The sequence below is a fragment of the Lissotriton helveticus genome, chromosome 5_1 (genome assembly GCF_964261635.1).
Source record: "Lissotriton helveticus chromosome 5_1, aLisHel1.1, whole genome shotgun sequence".
Taxonomy (NCBI): Eukaryota; Metazoa; Chordata; class Amphibia; order Caudata; family Salamandridae; genus Lissotriton; species Lissotriton helveticus.
Genome location: NC_136065.1, coordinates 463,730,197 through 463,748,798, shown reverse-complemented (window position 1 = coordinate 463,748,798; position 18,602 = coordinate 463,730,197). Strand labels below are relative to the sequence as shown.

The 18,602-nt window shown below is 47.7% G+C and overlaps 1 protein-coding gene across 3 annotated transcripts in view; it reads left to right on the top strand.

Moving 5' to 3' along the window:
* Positions 1-18,602, top strand: part of KAT6B (lysine acetyltransferase 6B) — a 491,853-nt gene that overhangs the window by 333,877 nt on the left and 139,374 nt on the right. For 2 of the 3 annotated variants that reach the window (XM_078642737.1, XM_078642735.1), the window contains exons 5-7: positions 13,410-13,491; positions 13,832-13,964; positions 16,613-17,544. In XM_078642737.1, coding sequence (XP_078498863.1) covers positions 13,410-13,491; positions 13,832-13,964; positions 16,613-17,544 — 1,147 coding nt within the window. The remainder of the gene's footprint in view (positions 1-13,409; positions 13,492-13,831; positions 13,965-16,612; positions 17,545-18,602) is intronic. The other variant, XM_078642736.1, reaches the window with a different exon arrangement.

Below are 18,602 nucleotides of genomic sequence, written 5' to 3'. Positions count from 1 at the left end.
CTTTATTTAAGGGACCTCGCCACTGGGCTCCTAAGTCATATCTACAGCTAGGAACATGGTGCATGGGAAATATAACTGAGAACTTTGGAACTCTAGCTATTGTCTCATAGAGCAGACAATCATGTTGGCCTTATGAGGCAGTTGCTGCCAAGGAGTCTTCTGACTAAGCAGCTAGAGATTTGCTATAGCCTTTCCTTTAGATGCTTCTCATGGCTGTGCCTGCCTTAAGAGCCTGATCAGACAGACAAAATATTCATGGCCATGCCCTTCTCTTTTTGGCACCTCTAGGATTACCTGGAACCAATGCAAGAGAACAAAGACTTAGACCATAATCTATAGGGCTTGAAAAATGGAAGCAGTTGAGCAAAATTCAGTTTAAAGCATATGGAAGAGGTCCACAGCAAAACCATATCTCCTTATGGAAAAACCAACAACCGATACGACGTCAGTAATAGCAACATGTTGCAGCGTGAATCTTTTCTGGAGTCACATGCTGTGCATTACACCACCATCTAGTGGTTAGATCCAGAATTTTCACAAAACCTTTTTGTCCTTCTGCAAGAACTGCCATCACAATTTCGCAACGAAGGACCAACACCCAGTCTGCAATCTCTGCTTACCGGTGGACCATTGTAGCGAAGATTGTAATGCCTGCGCAGTTTTTGCGCCGAAGACCCTGGGGGTAAGACAGCAACAGAGTAGCCCACCATACCATCCAGGGCCCACATACAACACCATCCGTGTCAGATTTGGGCTAGTCTAGCTGGAGGAGGCAAATGTGGCCGAGGGGCCAGAAGTGGATGTCGAGGCCGAAGTCCAAATCGTAGACACCGAGAAGAAGTCAAAGACTACATCAAAAATTGAGATAAGGGGTTCAGCATCCTTAAAGCCGGTGGCCAAAACATAAAAATGAGAGGCTAAACCTCAAACTGCGTTGCCGTTGAAGCCCTGGGCGACCACAGGCAAGTCCAAAGAAAGACACCCTCAGGCCCTTTGAAAAGGACACTGCAGTGGTACAGACCCCTGAAAGATCCTGACAGATCCAAGACGTCCAAGGACAGTGCTTCGGCGTTGAAACAGGAGAAGTCGAAATCAGAACGACACAGCTCAATGAGCGCAAAGTTTGTTTAGGAGTTATCAACGACCCGACCGCATGAAGAGCTCTACAATGATCACCAAGAGACAGAGATCGAGAGGAAAAGAGGGCTTGATGCCGAAATGGCTAATTTCTTACAGAGGAAAAAAGACTGATGAAAGTCTCAAGAAATATTGTATATCAAGCAAATAAACATCTACAGAGCAAACGGACAAAGACCTCAAGGAAATTGAGCCTCAGACGCCTGAGCCTCAAGAAGAGCAGGAGGAGGAAACCTTTGAAGAAGGGGAGCAACAAGTACAGCAGTTCTGAGTCTTTAGAGTACCAAGAATTTGACTGTCAAGAACTAGAAGCAGACTCGCCAGAGGAAGGGGTAAACACCTACCATTCAAGACCGCCGCCACCTGATGTTACTGGCATATATATAACCATGTTATAAAGAAGGCAGCTGATAAATATGGGGTGCAACTGGAAGAGGAAAAACCACAATCCTGTTTACTGTTAGAAACTCTTCTACCTACCCAGTCAAGGAGCCAATTCTTGCCAATTCTCCCAAGTGTCCAAGACTATGGGAAAGGTGTTGTAGCAGAACTAGCTACATGTAGGGCGGCGCTACCCAGGACCGAGAAGAAATACAAACTTTCTTCAAAAGTCCCTAATTACATAAATGGAACCATCCCAACAGACTCCATAATTACCTCTACTGCCAGGAAGAGAGCCAACATCGAAAGCACCTCAGGACCTCCTCCAGATAGGAGAGCAAGAGGATGGACCTCATGGGATGGAAAGTAGAAAGGAGTGCAGCCATCCTGTGGCGAATGGCTAACTCCAATGCTTTAATAAATCGCCATACCTACTAACATTGGGAGTAGATAGGTGAGCTAATGAAACGCCTACCAGAGCAGTTTCAAAGAAGAGCATCTCATTTGGTAGAAGGTGGCAAAAACATTGCAAACATGTGCCTAAAATCTGCATTGGATGCAGCTGAGACTTCGGGAAGACAAATGATTGGTATCACAGAAAGGCACCATGCCTGGCTCAGAATATCAGTGTTCAAGCCAGTGGTGCAAGCCAATACACTGAATGCACCCTTCAACGGAGAACCGTTGATGACACCTTAAACCTGCCGGAAAAAAAAGATTATGAAACTGCAAAATCAATGAGATCCCTGCAGTTCAAAGGCAACATGCAGAGTAGATCAGTCCCATCAAGAAGACCAACAGGAAGGGGATCCTTTCAGTCAGCAACACCCCATCACAGATATCAACATTCCTTTCAGGGAGGTAGCCAATCAGGACAACAAGGCCACAGCTTGCGGTATCAGCAGGACAAGCAGTCTTTTCGTGGCTCTCCACGTGGTACAGGACAACCTCAAAAGGGAAGGGGGGCCTTGGTGGCAAGTTTCTTCACACAAATCACAAAAGGCACCCGGAAGATCACAAAAAAGGTAACCAGGGCGGAAACAGAAGAACTCCTTCACTTAACACCAGTAAGAGTCAGTGTACAAAGATTTCTAAAAGAATGGAAGAAAATCACCACAGACAAGTGGGTGTTAAAACTAATACAATTTAGATATTGTATAGAACTAAACAAGGGAACTCCAAGCAGGGAACCAAAGAAAATGGTACATTCACAAGAGACAAAACTCCTACTCAAGGAAGTGGAAGAGTTGAAGACAAAAGGGAAAACTATGAGTGAGTTCAAGGTATTGGCCTTTGGCCTAAAATCCGCACCAAGAGTGTTCACAAAGTGCCTAGCAACAGTAGCAGCACGCTTATGGAGACAGGGACCACAGGTCTTCCTCTACCTGGACGACTTACTGGTAAGTGCAAACTCCTAAAAAATGCAAACCGCATATGCAACAAGTAATAGCACTATTCCGGCTAGGATTCTCCATTCACATGGAAAAGTCCTTACCAGAACAGGAGCAAGAAAAGATCTTTCTGTGGCAAAGACTAAATACTATAATCAGGAAAGCCTTCCCGGGCCATAAGAGAGTAAAGGTGCTCCTGAAGGGGATGCAAATCTCCCGGAAGGGGCAAACCCGGACAGGGGAAACGGTGTGGAATCTGATGGCAATAATGGCATCGTTAATATTGCTCACAAGGCTGCATATGAGAACTTCAGGAATGATTGCAGAATCAATGTTCACACTCAACAGGTAGTTGGTAAGATCTAGTGGTTGACACGCTAAACATTGATAAAGAAATAGCATAGTGGAACAAAAGCCATATAACAGGAAATGAAATTCATACAATGACCATAACAGATGCCTTACAGAGAGGATGGGCACACACAAGTCACCTCAAGGTCTGGCGGGTCTGGAAGGACCAGGATGCCGAATAACTTTCTGGACCTAAAGACCATTTTTCTAACCTTTAAAAGCCTTTCAAAGAGATCTCTGGGGGAAATAGATATTGATACAGACCACATAACCACCATGTTTTATATCACCAAACAAGGAGGGACGCAGTCAATGCCACTTTCAAAGCTAGCACATGAAATATTAATCTAGACCATCCAAAGGAAGATACACTTGGTAGCGATACACCTACCAGGAACAGACAATACAGAGGCAGACAGACTTAGCAGACAAGCTTCGTGGCCGCACGAGTGGGAACTGAACCAATTCGTACTCAAAGATATTTCATAAATGGGGAACTCCAGAAATGTATCTCTTCGCAACTCCCCAGAACGCAAAATGCAAACTCCTTGTACCAATCACTCGCGAATGCACTGTTGATAAACTGGTCAGGGAAATTTGCATACGCTTTTTCCCTGACACCACCACTCCACAAGGTCATCCGGAAATGCAGGAGCAACAACTTGACACTTGGACTAATTGCACCACAGTGGGCAAACAGACATGACATGGTTCTAGGTACTCCTAAACCTGGCTCAATGGAGGTTTTACAGACTACCAGTCATACAAGACCTGTTATCAATACAAGGAGGAAAGGTATTCCACCCAGACAGCACCAGAATCCTTAAGTCTCACAGCATGGCTCCTGAAGACTGAGTTAGGCCACTTAAAGCTACCCGAAGAAATGACAGTTCTCAGAGGCAAGAAACCCTACAAGAAAACCTACAACTAGGAAATGTTGTTCAGCAAAATGGAAGAGATTCTCTGTGATGCAAGGAGGAAGGATTCCTAAAAAGATTATACAGGGAAAGAACAATTTTAATTTACTAAGCACACCTGGTAGATAGAATGTAAACTAACCTATTCACCACTAAAGGTACACTTGACAGCCATAGTGGCATACACTAGAGGCCACATGGGAGGAAGCTTTTTCACTTCACCAGTTATGAAGCGGTTCTTGGAAGGGCAAAAAGAATTGCACCACCAAGGATGCTTCTTGCTTCAGCATGCAATCTAAATCTAGTGCTCATTCAATTAATGAGGGTACCCTTTGAACCATTACATGAAAGCTTTCTAGAAATGCTCATTCTAAAGGCTGCGTTCCTAGTGGCCATTACTTTTTTACACAGTCTGTGAGTTGCAAGATGTATTGCACAAACTATACAGTTGTGCCACAAATAGGCGGGTGTGACTTTACAAAAGAGTCTTGGTGCACGCTCTGCAAGAACTGAGCCACAGTTGCATTTCTAGCTAATACCCCTCTGCAAGACATTTGTATGGCAGCAACACAGCCATCCGTGCACACATTTACAAAGCACTACTGTGTGGACATTCAATTAAACAAAGAAGCACAAGTAGGACAAAGGGCCTTACAACACACATGACAATCAAAGCTCATATTCAACCCAGCCACCACTGTAGAAAACATGGCTACAAATCAATGCACAGCATGTAACTCCAGAAAAGATTCACGCTACAAAACATATCGTTTCTTACCTCTTGTAATTTTGCAGCTTGTTTTTCTGGATTTACATGCGAGCCCACTCTGCTGCCAAGAAGATGAGATAGGTGGGAGTGGGGGGGGGGGGGGAGGCGGCTGGGGGAATTTGAAGATTCAGACCCAAGGTGGCAGCTTCCAGAGGAAACATGACAACGGCACACAGTACTTCAAATGGAGGTACATCGGTGCCCACCAACTACTAACACAAAAGTAGTAGAAGGACAAAAGTTTTTAGAGACAATTGCGCACCCAACCACTAGATGGTGAAATAATGCACAGCATGTGAGTCAAGAAATTCTCAAGATGCAAAACTACACTGACTGGTAAACTATATGCTCTTATCAAAGTCAATTTTTTTATAAGTCGTCTCAGGGAAAAATCTTCTCAACCTCCCGCAGCTTCAGGTATACCCTTAAGGCATTGACTTACCTCTCTGCCACCATCAGCCAGCAACTCTGTGGGGTAGAACAGCTCTAATTATTCTCTTAGTGTCAGTGGATATGAAATGGCAGGTGCTAAATGTTTCAGGAAATTATACAGAATCCAGGTTCAATTCGTATCCACGATCTGTCTGATCGGTTTTTACATTATAGTCGAGTCAAAATGCGGTGTTCTTCGAATGATCATCTCACCCGAATTCCCCGATTCAGGCTATCTGGAGAGGAGGATGTTCTTTCTTGGCAACTATAACCTTTTTTTTATTTTTTTTAGCTGTGCAATATCCCTCTTCGCGATCATATTCCCAAGGGTCGCCCAAGTGACCTGTGCCGTGTTGTAATAGTTAGGCTCCCAGACATTCAAAAGACAACGCCTGGCTTCGGGCAGCATCGATACACCAGTGACTCTTGCCATCACCACGTGCACTCGGGACCAAAACTCAACCACCTCCGGACATTCCCATAGAATGTGGAGGAAGGTGCCAGTCACACCGCAGCCACGCCTACACAACCCTTCTAGAGAATAACCCATACGAACCAGACTCGGACCAGTAACATACACACGATGGAGGATCTTAAGTTGAACAAATCTAAGGCGAGCAGGTATGGCAACTTCCTTAGGCGAGGACAGAGCAGATTGCCAGTCCTCGTCATCTAATTCTAGTCCGTCAGCAGTCCACAGAGCCCTGAGGCGCACAAGCAGGTCAGCTCTATTATTGATCAGCTTCTTATAGATCAGTGAAATCGTGCTGTCGGGCACATGGCCATCTAGGATACGGTCCTCAAGAGGGGAGGACTCAGGAATATCGGTACCCGCAGCAAAAACTGACAATAGGGCATGGCGGACCTGAGCATACCTAAAGAATTCTGTGTCGCCGAGCTCGTATTCCGCTTTTAGCCCCTCGAAGGACTTAACATTACCTTTGGACCAGAGATCACCCACTTTGCTTATACCAATCATATCCCATTTATCAAAGCCTTTCGTTCTCCACAAATTACCCAAACATTCAGAATCATACAAAGGGGTTGCGCTGGTAAGTATCACACCACCCCAATGCCGCATTTGCGTCCTGCCACACCCGTACAGCAATTTTAGTGGGACCGGTCAGTGTTCTATAGAGCCCCCTGGAATATAGCGCCCTATTGAAATTCCCTCCTGAGAGAAGATATTTGTCCATTGCAAAAGCCAGAGTAGGACCGGGAGCATAAGTCGCGTGGTTGACCGCACTCAACTGAGAAGCCCAATAGTAGCGCCTGATGTCCGGGAGGGCAATGCCACCATCATACCACAGAAGCGCGAGTTTGGAAAAAGCAATGCGCGCACGCCCGTCCCAGACCAGTCGCCTCTGTAGACTCTCCACTTCACGAAAATAACCCGAAGGGACCGGGTCAAATGAGTTCTGAAGTGCGTACAAAAATCTAGGCAACGACATCATCTTGAAAAGAGCCGCACGACCAAGCGGTGACAGTGGCAACCTACGCCAGCGTGTAACATCCAGCTTCAGCCGTTGAAGAGGGGGTAGCAGATTACGCTCGTAGCGTACAGAGGGGTTCAAGGAGACATAAGTCCCTAAGTACTTAAAGCCAGTCTCAGATACTTGAATTGGAAATCTACAAGGCAGTGGAGGGAGATCTCCCGCCAAAACATAGACACAGGATTTAGTCCAATTAATAATGAGACCCGAGTTCTTCCCAAAAGAGGTCAAAACGTCAAAAAGTACATTCAGGGACCTCCGAGGGGAGGTGAGGTAGAGAAGGATATCATCTGCGTATAACGAGATACGATCCTCGAAATCGGAAGTCAAAAAAAAAAACAGCTGCCCTCATCCTACTTGACCTCTCCGCAGCCTTCGACACAGTCTGTCATAGCACCCTCATACAACGCCTCAGCAACGTCGGAATACAAGGAAAAGCATTGGACTGGATCATCTCGTTCCTCACCGGGAGAACCCAGAGAGTCCGCCTCCCCCCTTTCAAATCGGAAGCCACTGAAGTCATCTGCGGCGTTCCACAAGGATCATCACCCAGTCCCACCCTCTTCAACGTATACATGAGTCCCCTCGCATCCATCACGCGCCAACACAACCTCAACATCATCTCCTACGCAGACGACACCCAGCTGATCCTCTCCCTCACCAAAGACCCAAACACCGCCAAAACTAATCTACACGAAGGAATGAAAGAAGTAGCCGAGTGGATGAAGAACAGCCGTCTAAAACTGAACTCGGACAAAACGGAGGTCCTCATCTTGGGATCATTCCCCTCCGCCTGGGACGACTCATGGTGGGCACCGGCCCTGGGAACCACACCCATACAAACAGACCACGCACGTAACCTGGGCTTCATCCTGGACTCCTCCCTCTCGATGACCAGACAAGTCAACGCCGTCTCATCATCATGCTTCAACATCCTACGTATGCTCAAAAAAATCTTCCGCTGGATCCCCACCGAAACAAGAAAGACGGTCACACATGCACTGGTCACAAGCCGACTGGACTACAGAAACACCCTTTACTCCGGGACCACAGCCAAAATACAGAAAAAACTCCAACGCATCCAAAACGCATCAGTCAGACTCATCCTAGACATCCCCCGCCAAGCTCACATTTCCGGCCACCTGAAAGATCTCCACTGGCTCCCCGTCAACAAGAGAATAACGTTCCGTCTCCTCACCCACGCACACAAAGCCCTCTACGACCTAGGACCCGAATACCTCAACACGCGCCTGTCCTTTTACACCCCCACCCGCCAACTACGATCGTCCAATCAAGCCCTTGCCGCAATTCCTCGCATCCAAAGATCCACCATGGGGGGAAGATCCTTCTCCTACTTAGCGGCCAAGACCTGGAACTCTCTCCCCATCCACCTCCGCCTTACACAGAACCACCTCTCCTTCAGAAAACAACTAAAAACTTGGATATTCGATAAGTAAAGTACCTCCCCTCCCTCAAGCGCCTTGAGACCCTCTGGGTAAGTAGTGCGCTATACAAATTCTAAACTTGAACTTGAGTCCACCGAATGCCCTTCATGGAAGGCTCCCAATGAAGCCATTCCGCCAGTGGTTCTAAAGCGAGGGCAAAAAGCAGCGGAGACAGCGGGCAACCCTGCCGAGTGCCGCGTCCAAGTGTAAAAACACCGGACACCTTTCCGTTAACCACCACCTGAGCCAAGGGCCTCTCGTAAAGAAGTTTCACCCAGGCGATAAACACCGGGCCAAATCCAAATTTTGAGAGAGTAGCCCAAAGATAAGGCCACTCGATGGTATCGAAAGCCATAGTAGCATCAAGGGAAGCCAAAATGGACGATTCAGTGAGCGTCCCAGCCCTCGCGAGAACTCCGTGGAGTCTCCGAAGATTAAGGGCAGTGTTTCGGTGTGGGATAAAACCTGACTGATCCGGATGAATCAAGTACCCGATCACCCTAATCAAATGATTAGCCAACAACTTAGCTAGAATTTTAGGTTCAGCATTAAGGAGCGAAATAGGTCTGTACGTGGCACAATGATCACGCGGCTTACCCTCCTTATGGATAACTACAATAGTGGCGAGACGCTGATCGGCGGGAAGGGAACCAGAATCCAAGGCCTCAAGGAACATTTCCTTTAAGTAGGGCGCCATTTTGTCGGGTCGCAGCTTATACAGTTCAATGGGTAGGCCATTGGGGCCCATTGCCTTGCCAGAACGAAGCGAACGTATGGCAACCGCGATTTCGTCCACCGTAAGAGGAGCCTCCATGAGGTCTCTATCGGCGTCAGAAAGGCAGGGCAATGCAATATCCCGTAACAGCAAGCGAGAGTCCTCCTCATCTCTATCACAAACTGAGGCATATACAGTTTCGAAGTGGTCCACAAAACACTGAACGATCCCAATTGGGTCAGTGACGCACTCACCATCAGGCCCCTCAATCACCGGAACAACACGGTTCACTCTCTCCTTGTCCAACCACGCAAGCAATTTACCAGCCTTATCCCCCACATCATACAGCCTGCCCTGTTGCTCTCTACTCATCACTTTCGCCGCATCAGTAACGAGAGCTCTGTAATCGGCTTGTTTCAAGCTGAGTGAGTGCAGCTTTGCGCGAGTCACCCCTGATTCAAGACCAGTCTCAAGTGCTGTTATTTCGATTTCCAAGCGTACAAGTTCCACATTGTTAGCCTTCTTAGCAGCAGTAATCAGCGACAGCGAGTGCCCACGAATAACCGTCTCAAAAGCTTCCCACAATGAAACTGAAGAAGAAACAGATCCCACATTTTCATTAAAGTAATGGTCAATAGCTTTAACAAGTTCAGAACGGGTTTTGGGATTGCGGAAATACCAGGGATTAATAGGGGCAACTCTACCCTCACTGCCCACCCCGACCTCAAAACAAAGCCACAAAGGGGAATGATCAGAAATACCCCTGGGGAGATGGCGAACCTCTCTAATGGAGGAGGACTGGGCCGATGGCATTAAAAAATAATCTAGCCTGGAGAGACTGCCATGGGCCCCCGAATGGAAGGTGTATTGTAACTGCATAGGATGCATCAACCTCCAACTATCTATCAGCCCAAAGGTGTCAAGCAAGTCACTCAGCCACATATGGGACCTAGCCAAATCCCTCGGGGGACAACGATCAGAAATGCCAGAGACCACAGAATTAAAATCCCCACCAAGAATCAGGAGGCCCTCGGGAAGCCCTAATATAACTCTGCCAAGATCAGCATAAGTTGAGGCCTGGAGGAATATATACCGAGAGAATGGACAATGTCTTCCCCTCCCATCTACCAGTGAGCGCAGCATAGCGCCCCCTGCCGTCAAGCTTCACTTCATCAATTTCGATAGGGAGAGAAGACCGGATGAGGATGCCCGCCCCCCTGGAGCCAGAAGTAAACCCAGAGTGAGCAACCAGCCGGTATCCACGTCTATTCATGGCCTGACACACATTACATATTAGATGCGTTTCCTGCAGAAGGACGATATCAGGGGAATGGCGTCTAAGGAACTGTAACACAACCCCTCGCTTTATCCTGTCTCCAAGCCCATTGACATTCCAGGATAGCAGTCTCAACTCGCCACCCCCATCCCCAAGATGAAGGCTGAGCCCGCCCCACATAAGACCCAAGGACCAGAGAAGATGGAAAGAACAATGCGATGCCTTGTGAAAAAAAAAAACATGAACCCGTTACAACACCCTCCACCCTGCACCCCTGCATATGACTGAGTCACCCCAACTTGCAGTGTGCCTGTCGCCCCATATGAAAACTAATCTACACAAAGAACCCAGGAGGAGGAAGAGTCCCCATTCACCCCCCGCCACCCTCGGGCCAGGTAAGAAGAACAAGAGAACCAGTGTCCAGACTCAGCTGAGATAGTTGGAAAGTTCAGACGTCCGGATCCACAATGTCACTCTCACTCCAGCGCACCACCATCGGCACTGCTGGGGTGCCCGGGTCGATCGTCTCTCTTGGGCAAAGAATCAAGCCAGTCACTAACACTGTCCGGGCGATCAAAGAAAAACGTTCGTTCGTTCCTCATACTCGATCCGAAGTCTGGTCGGAAACAACATGGCGTACTTGAGGCCCAAGTCCCGCAACAGTCTCTTCACTCCCTGAAACCCCAGCCTATGCCTCTGAACGAGCGGGGTAAAGTCGGGATAGAAGGTCAGGGTGGTATTTTCGAACTTCACAGGGCCTTTGTCCCGAGAGGCTTGAAGGATAGCGTCCCTAAAGTGGAATAGTCTTGCGATAATGGGTCTCGGGGGGGCACCCGGTTTCGCCTTTCCACCTGGGACTCGATGTGCTCGTTCAACAGCAAAGAATTTGAGAGAGTTCGTGACCAGATCTTCCACTAGCAGGTCGGTTGCAAGGGTCTCGGGACTTTCAGGGACACCGATAAGGCGTACATTGTTGCGACGGGCCCTATTTTCATAATCCTCGAGACGACGGGCCATCATGTCATGAGAAGAACGCAGATTACCGATCTCGGTCTGAGCGTCCGTGACATCCGCAGTAAGACTGGAGGTTTTCAAATCCAACGCCTTTACCCTCTCATTAGTCTTCGCCAAGTCCGCTCTAATCAGCGTAACATCAACGGCCACCGTGTCGATCTTAGAGGCAAGGGCCTCATATTGCTGTCCCATGAAGGCCTTCATACTGGTGATGGCACTCATGACGTCTTGCAACGATATTTCTGAGGTCACAGCAGAATCGGCCTTAGGGTCGTCAGGAGTGCGGCCAGCACCGCTGGGGGACCCCTTTAAATGGGACAAATGATCCATAATATTCATCTGGGTCTGTCCCCCACGGAGAGGTGTCTTGGTCTTGCGTTTCTCAGGATCAGGTCTGGTGGCCATATTGGAAAAGGGACCCCGGAGGGGCCCGCGCGACCTGGTGAAAATGGCCGGTTGTAGAGTGGCCAAGAAGACAGCGAAACTGGACCAAAGTCGCGTAGGTGCCAATAAAGCTGGAGACGAGGCACTCAGCAGGGACATCAGACAGCAGTGTAGTAACAGCAGGCCAGAAAAAAGGTCGATACGAGCAGCGCGTCAGGCTATCTGAGCCGGGAGTAGAAACTAAACTGAAAGTTAGGCTGAGGCTGACTGGGGGAAGACCCCTTCGGCCGTTGTTGTTAAACTACTCCTCGGCCAGCCAAACAACAGAGCACCCGGCTCGTCTCGGGGCAGGCCGCAAAAGTTCGAGGCGATGTAAAAGTGGACCCCAACGTCCGAATTCAGTTCTTCAAAGAATGTCGAGATCAGCAAGAGTTTCCCAACAAAAGCCCATCTTCAGAATAAGAATGTAGTCAGGATATTTGCGAAGGGCGGCGCGGGTCCGGGGAGCTCTGTGCTCACACGACCATCTTGGATGCCCGCGAAGCTCCTCCTCCCGGCAACTATAACCTTGAACCAGCTCACGATGTCTCTCCCTTGTAGAAGCAATGAGTTACATTTCAGAAAATTACTAAAAACCCCACTGATTTCCACCAGTTGTTTTGGCTTGATGCGCTGGCTTCCTTTGGTCTTTTTTTTCCCCTTACTATAGCACCAGGACGCTCTTTGGAACAGCTGTGTTCTCTACAAATCTGTCATTCATGTATTCATTCATTATCCACCATCTATTCCATCAAGTGTGTAATGGTCAAGACCTCTGGACCAGTTGATACACAGGTGCAGTAGAGTTTACAAAACACAGTTGATGCGTTGTTCAAGTGGTAAAATAAGGTAATCTACTCTTGCTACTTGCTAGTATAGAAATAGTCTAGTCCTGCATTGTTGTCATTCGGTCTAACTTTGGCAAACAAATAGGTAAACCTAGATGGAATCAACATGCTTACCTTTCTTCAAACCTTCCTTCCCTCCAATTAGGAGGCTGGATCGTGGCGATACATTTACAGGATGTTTATTACCATATTGTATTATTCATGGGTTACAAGAAATTTCTGAGGTTCTAGTTGGGACCTCCCACTACTATACTCCCTTTAAGTCAATTGTCCACATCATCTTGTATTGAAGTCCATGGCTGGTGCAGCCGCAGCTGTAAAGCTAAATGGCATAATTCTATATCCATATCTGGAGGTCTGATTGGTGTAAGCTTATTCAGCACAGAAGCCTCAAAGACCTCCAATCAATGTGGCATCTTATTTAGGACCTAGACTTACAGATCAACCTTCCGAAGTTGATCCTTCAGCCAGTTCAGAATCTACAGTATCAAAGAGCCTCCTTGAAGGAGTATCCTATAAAAGTGGGTCCTTCAGGTGTCTGACAAATCTCTGCATGAATTATACATATTTCTGCAGAAGAGTCCTTCCTTGATCAGAGAAATGTCATCAGTAATAGGCAGGATAGCCACATACATCTTCCTAATACCGAAGGCTAGGCTGTACGTGCATAGTCTTCAAGAATCTCTAGATGTACTTTCGTAGTATCCTAGCTGTGTATGGGAGCACTGAGCAACTATGGCTTTGTGTTTGTTACTCTGTTTAAACAGCTGATCTTCACTCGGCCTACTTATAAGTCACTGCACTTTGTGTATTGCAGGATAATATGCTTTTTTGTGACTCGTGTGACCGAGGCTTTCACATGGAATGCTGTGACCCACCACTGTCCAGGATGCCGAAAGGTAGGATTCTGAGGAAAGGTGTGATGGGGCTCGAGGGTTGGTTGGGCTCGAGGCATGAAGTTGTACATTGCTGCTTGATTAAAATGCATCTCGACCTTTGTGGATAAAGTATTTCTACACCATAGATGGATCTTTAGATCTCTGTCCCAGTCCCATTTACCATGAACGAATAAGGCCTTTTCCATAGCATCCAAAAATCATTCATGAATTGAAAACGCGGTCTGGCAGGGGACCAGTTGCTTGCTAGGGCATGCAGCACAGATCTTAGTTGCTGATTTAGCCCTGAAATAAGTAGTTCATGTGTTCTGTTGAAATATTAATTTGATTGTTCTCCTCACAGGCACGTGGATTTGTCAGGTCTGCAGTCCAATGAGACAGGGAAAAAAGTTCCTCCATGAGAAAGCTGCTCAGATAAAACGACGATATGCAAAACCTCTCGGCCGGCCGAAAAACAACATAAAGCAACGAATGTTGTAGGTTCCAGTTTTCTTCCTCTGGCAATCTTGGTTTGCAAATGTATAGGTCTGTTTGTGCTTGAATTAGGAGTATGCTGCATGTGACTTGTAGTCTTGGGCAGAGTGCAGGCGCTTATGCTTGGGTTTAGTGAGTGAGGTCGAGTTGTGCCTAGTTGATGGATGCAGTGGTATGGTGTTCAGGGTAGTGTGGGGGAGATTAGAGTGTGCTCTGTGTGGTTAGATGACCTGTTATAAACTTATGTTGTACCTAGATGTGTCTTTGGCAAGAAGACACTTGGAGTCGGTGCTTTTTGTTATGTTTTTAGTAGCTGAATGTCTAGATTGCCGTTTGGCTTTCACTACTGCTATACCTAGGGATACAGCAAAAGGAAGGTTGAGGTGCACTGAAAGAGCTGTGTGTTTGAATCCCAATACTTGAATTTCTTGGTTATGGGAGATCCAGAATCAAATGTTGCTTAGGCTATCTGTGGTTCCACTATTGGAAAATTTTAGGGTATGTTGGCATAACTGAGCTTGGAAGTCATTACTGGAATTCTAGGAATGTGACCGGTCAGGATATAGTTATATTATCAAGCTGTGTATGGTTATTTGTACTGCAATAGGAGTTTATGCAGAAAGTGAAGGATTGAAGCACATTTGCAGAGCTGAACCTGGGTTTCTACTGGAATTCCAGGGGAACTGCAAGTCCACATTTAAGTGTATTGACCAAGCAGTCGGAATGTTCCATTATTGCTAGGTGGTGGATGGTTTGAAGGTGAGGTATAGGGAGGGGTGTGTGAAATTTTTAGAGAAACACAAAATCTGTGGGTGTGAAATTTTGCAGTTTCTTTTTGCGTGGGACTGTTATGAGCAGAACATGTCTCACCAGAGGTATTTCCTCCTAAAGTCTGTCCCTTTTCTAATGTTGTCACATTTGAAGTCCAGGCATTATTTTTTTTTTCTAAGTTAATCGCAAAAATGTTTGCAGACAGGAAGACCTCATCTGGGTCCCAGTTCTGGTATTCCAGGGATGCTGTGTGGCTAGATTGAGACATGTACGCAAAACTATGTGCAGCCAAGTACAGTGTTTCACATTTGAGGTTTGCTGGTGCATCTTGCCTGTCATGTGCCTCAGTTTGCAACAGCAGCGGATGACCGCTCAGGAGTGAGAGGTGTGTTTCCTTCAATGTCTCTGTATTGAAATGGAGTACCTCATCGTTGGATTGAGGTCCCTCGCAGAGGCGTGTGGGTCTTTGTACTGCCTCATGAGGCAGTCTGATTAGCAGAGCTGTCTGGTACTCCTCAGCACCCCATGTCGGGGATTGAGGCCCATTGGCTGAGATGCATGTGTCTCTGTGAAAAGGGGCGCTGCAGGTCACCAATCTGTCTGTATTGCAAGAGGACATGCAAGGGCGCATTGGGATGGATTGCAAAGGTATTTATGGGATGGGAGAACATGAATAGGAAATAGTGTTGGCGGTCAGCATTGAGGTGAATTGGCGGTGCTGTGTGTGACCCTTGGTGCTGCATGTGAGGGCTGTAGTGTATCGGAGCAGGGCTACCAGTGTCTCACTAGTAGGAGGGTACAGATCCGGACAGATGTTTTGAGGATCAGGTCTGGATGCAACGTGATTCGCTGCTTTGGGGCGAGGTGCATTGGCAGAAAGGGTCTTGACAAGCCTGCGTTGGTAGAAGTTTGCCTAGTGTAGCTGCAGGAAACGACTGAGGTTCTCTGGCAGCGCGTGTTTTTCTTTTTTTTTGTTGTTGCGATATGACATGCCTCAGCTACTTAAAGGCAAAAGGTCAGGAGTCCACTAGACTGGCAGAGCTCAGAGCGGTTTGTGTGGTCACCGTATTGCTATAAAAGATGCAGTTCCTGTCAGGAAGAGGCGCAGTGCTGTGTGCAGCAGTGGCAGGGGACTGTATGTCAAGAGTGAGTTGCACCGGCAGGGCTGTGTGTAGGTCTCCTTGCTTACATCGCAGCCGCTTGCTACAGGTCAGGACTTAGTTAACAAGAGTAAGTCAAAGGCGAGCTGCACTGACAGAGCTGTCGTGTACAAGTCCGAGATGTCGGGCAGTGCCATTAATCCTTGGTGAAGTGCGAGACTAGGCTCTTAAGGAGCGTGTCTCCCCCCGCTGCCGATGCTCGTTGCTTGCGCACGTCCCTCTCTGTGGCTGTGCTGTTATCATGTGTCCTGGCCCCGCCGCTGCGCTGCATCTCTTCGAGCCCCTCGGGCTCCGCTGCCTTTGTTTAAAAGGAGATGGCCGCCCTTCTCTGCCTGCGATTAGCTGCATCGCTTCAAGGACAGACAGGAAGGACTCCTCGGTGCAGGAGGGCTGCGCTTGTGTGCAGGCTGGCTCCGTCTGCTAAGCACCCCGTGACATGCCACACGCTGAAGTGCTGCTGCTCAGCTCAAGCTTTGGGTTTCACTGTGTTCTGTTGGTTACCATGGGGACTTTGTTGCTTAGCAAACAAGGATGGTGATGGCGAGGAATAAATATTTATAGATCGCTCCTCAGTAATGCATTGATTTTAGAAGACTCCTGGTAGCACTTGTATCCGTGTGTTTCGTGGCTGCTGCTGCTTCTGTTTTGAAATGGTGTGGTGCTTAAAATGATTTTGATTTCCGGCTCATTCTTCTAACCTGTTGTGTTTCTCTACGTAGGTCTGTGACCAGTGATGAAGGATCGATGAGTGCGCTCACAGGAAGAGGGTCACCTGGTAGGAGTCAAAAGATTAAAGTCTGTACCACATCTCCATCTGGTCATGCTGCATCTTTGAAGGACGCAAGCAGCAGCTTGGCTGTTAAAGACCCTGCCCAGCCTGGCGCCATCCCCAAAACCATCTCCACCTCCACCTACCTACCTGCCGCTACACTTAAAGTTAACAAGAAAACCAAAGGGCTCATTGACGGCCTGACTAAGTTTTTCACTCCATCACCCGATGGTCGCAGATCGCGTGGTGAATTCGTAGACTTCTCCAGGCACTACCAACCGAGGAAAATGCTCTCTCAGAATGAGTCTCTCACTCCTCATGTGTTGGCTCCTGACACCAATCAAAACCTCACCTCCCAACCGCCTCTTCTACCACCCCCCAACCCTCTGCCTGCTCAGAGTCCCCGTTCTCAAATGTCCAGCACCTCCAACTCCTCTAACTCCCCTCAAAGTTCCTCCAGCCCGTCAAGCGCACCCTCCTTCAGCAGCTTGCCCAGTAACAGCCAGCTGAAGGGACTTTTTGATGGACTTTCTCATATTTTTACCACTCAGGGACAGTCTCGACAAAAGGGACACCCAAGCTATGCACCGCCAAAACGTATGCGCCGTACAACTGAATTTTCTAACTCCAAATCTCACGCCCTATTCTTTGGAAAAAAAGATGTTAGAAGTAGGTTTCTGGCTCGCCCTGCGGCCTCGGGGTGGGCAGCGTTGGCGAGAGGCCGTACTTATAAAAGCATCGCTCACTTCAAGCGAACAACGTTCCTTAAAAAGCACAGGATGATAGGCAGATTAAAGTGTAAAGTGACCCCTCAGAAGGGGACCCCCTGTCCTGGGAAGGGGAGCTTGGCAGACGGAAGGATTAAGCCTGATCAGGATGATGGTAAGCAAAGGCCAGCACCAGACCAACCTGCTTCCCGTCTCAAGCAAAAGAAAAGAACATCAAGCTCTTTTGTCACGTTAGGTCTTATCTTGTTTCTCTTGCTCCTACTTCACTTTTGTGTGGAAGCAAACACACTGTGACCTTTTCTTTAATGCTAACTAAACCTCCCAACAAATGTAGCTTTTCCAACTAATACTTCTGTTCCTTTGCATCTGTAGTGGCAGTAGGACTCTCCTCACTCAAGCCGTCAGTGCCTTCATAACATTGCTTATGGCTTTAGTAGTATCGCATGAGTAGCTCCTTCCATTCCCCCTTGCTCCTCCTGGCAGTAGTGCCGGGCTGGTTATGTGCTTGTCCGTGCTTACCGTTCTAGAATCATCGGCGTTGCCACTCTCCGCTCTCTCGTCTGCTCCATCGCTTTGCCATTACAAGTTCATCCTGCTAAAATCTCAGCCAGCCTTGGTCTCTACCTCCTCTGTCGAGTGCTAATAGAAATGTTTTATCCGCAAGACATGTTTGTAATGGAAGTTAGTTACATGAACCCTGGCAGTTCTAGTGTTTTGTCTGGGCCACCAGTGCTGGGGTGCGCTGTGGAGATGGCGTGGTTAAGGCACAAGGTCAGACACTGCATGGGGGCTTCTGGGTCCCTGCTGCTTGGGCTTGCCCTTGAACTGGTCACTCTAGCCTTCGCCAGGGGCAGCAGTCTAAGAGTGACTGTTTTGTGTTACAAATGCCCCATAAGCAAGTCTTTTCCTCCCAACCTTTATCCTCCTGTCTCAGGCCCACATTAGATCCTATGGAGCCAATGGATGTTTGAGGGAGCGGGTAATGTAAACTCAGTGGGAGGTTGCATTTCGGTACTGCACCGGTGCATTTAAAAGTTTTTAATGGGTGGGGTTTGGGTGTGAGGGATGGCTCACCAGTTTGCTTCTTATATAACAATGATGGAATAGATTTTATTTCACTGTTAACTCGAACTGTATTTGCAAAGGAACATGCTATGCATTTAAGAGTTTTGTAAGTTTCCAATAGTGTATTAAAAATTATATCAACTGTTC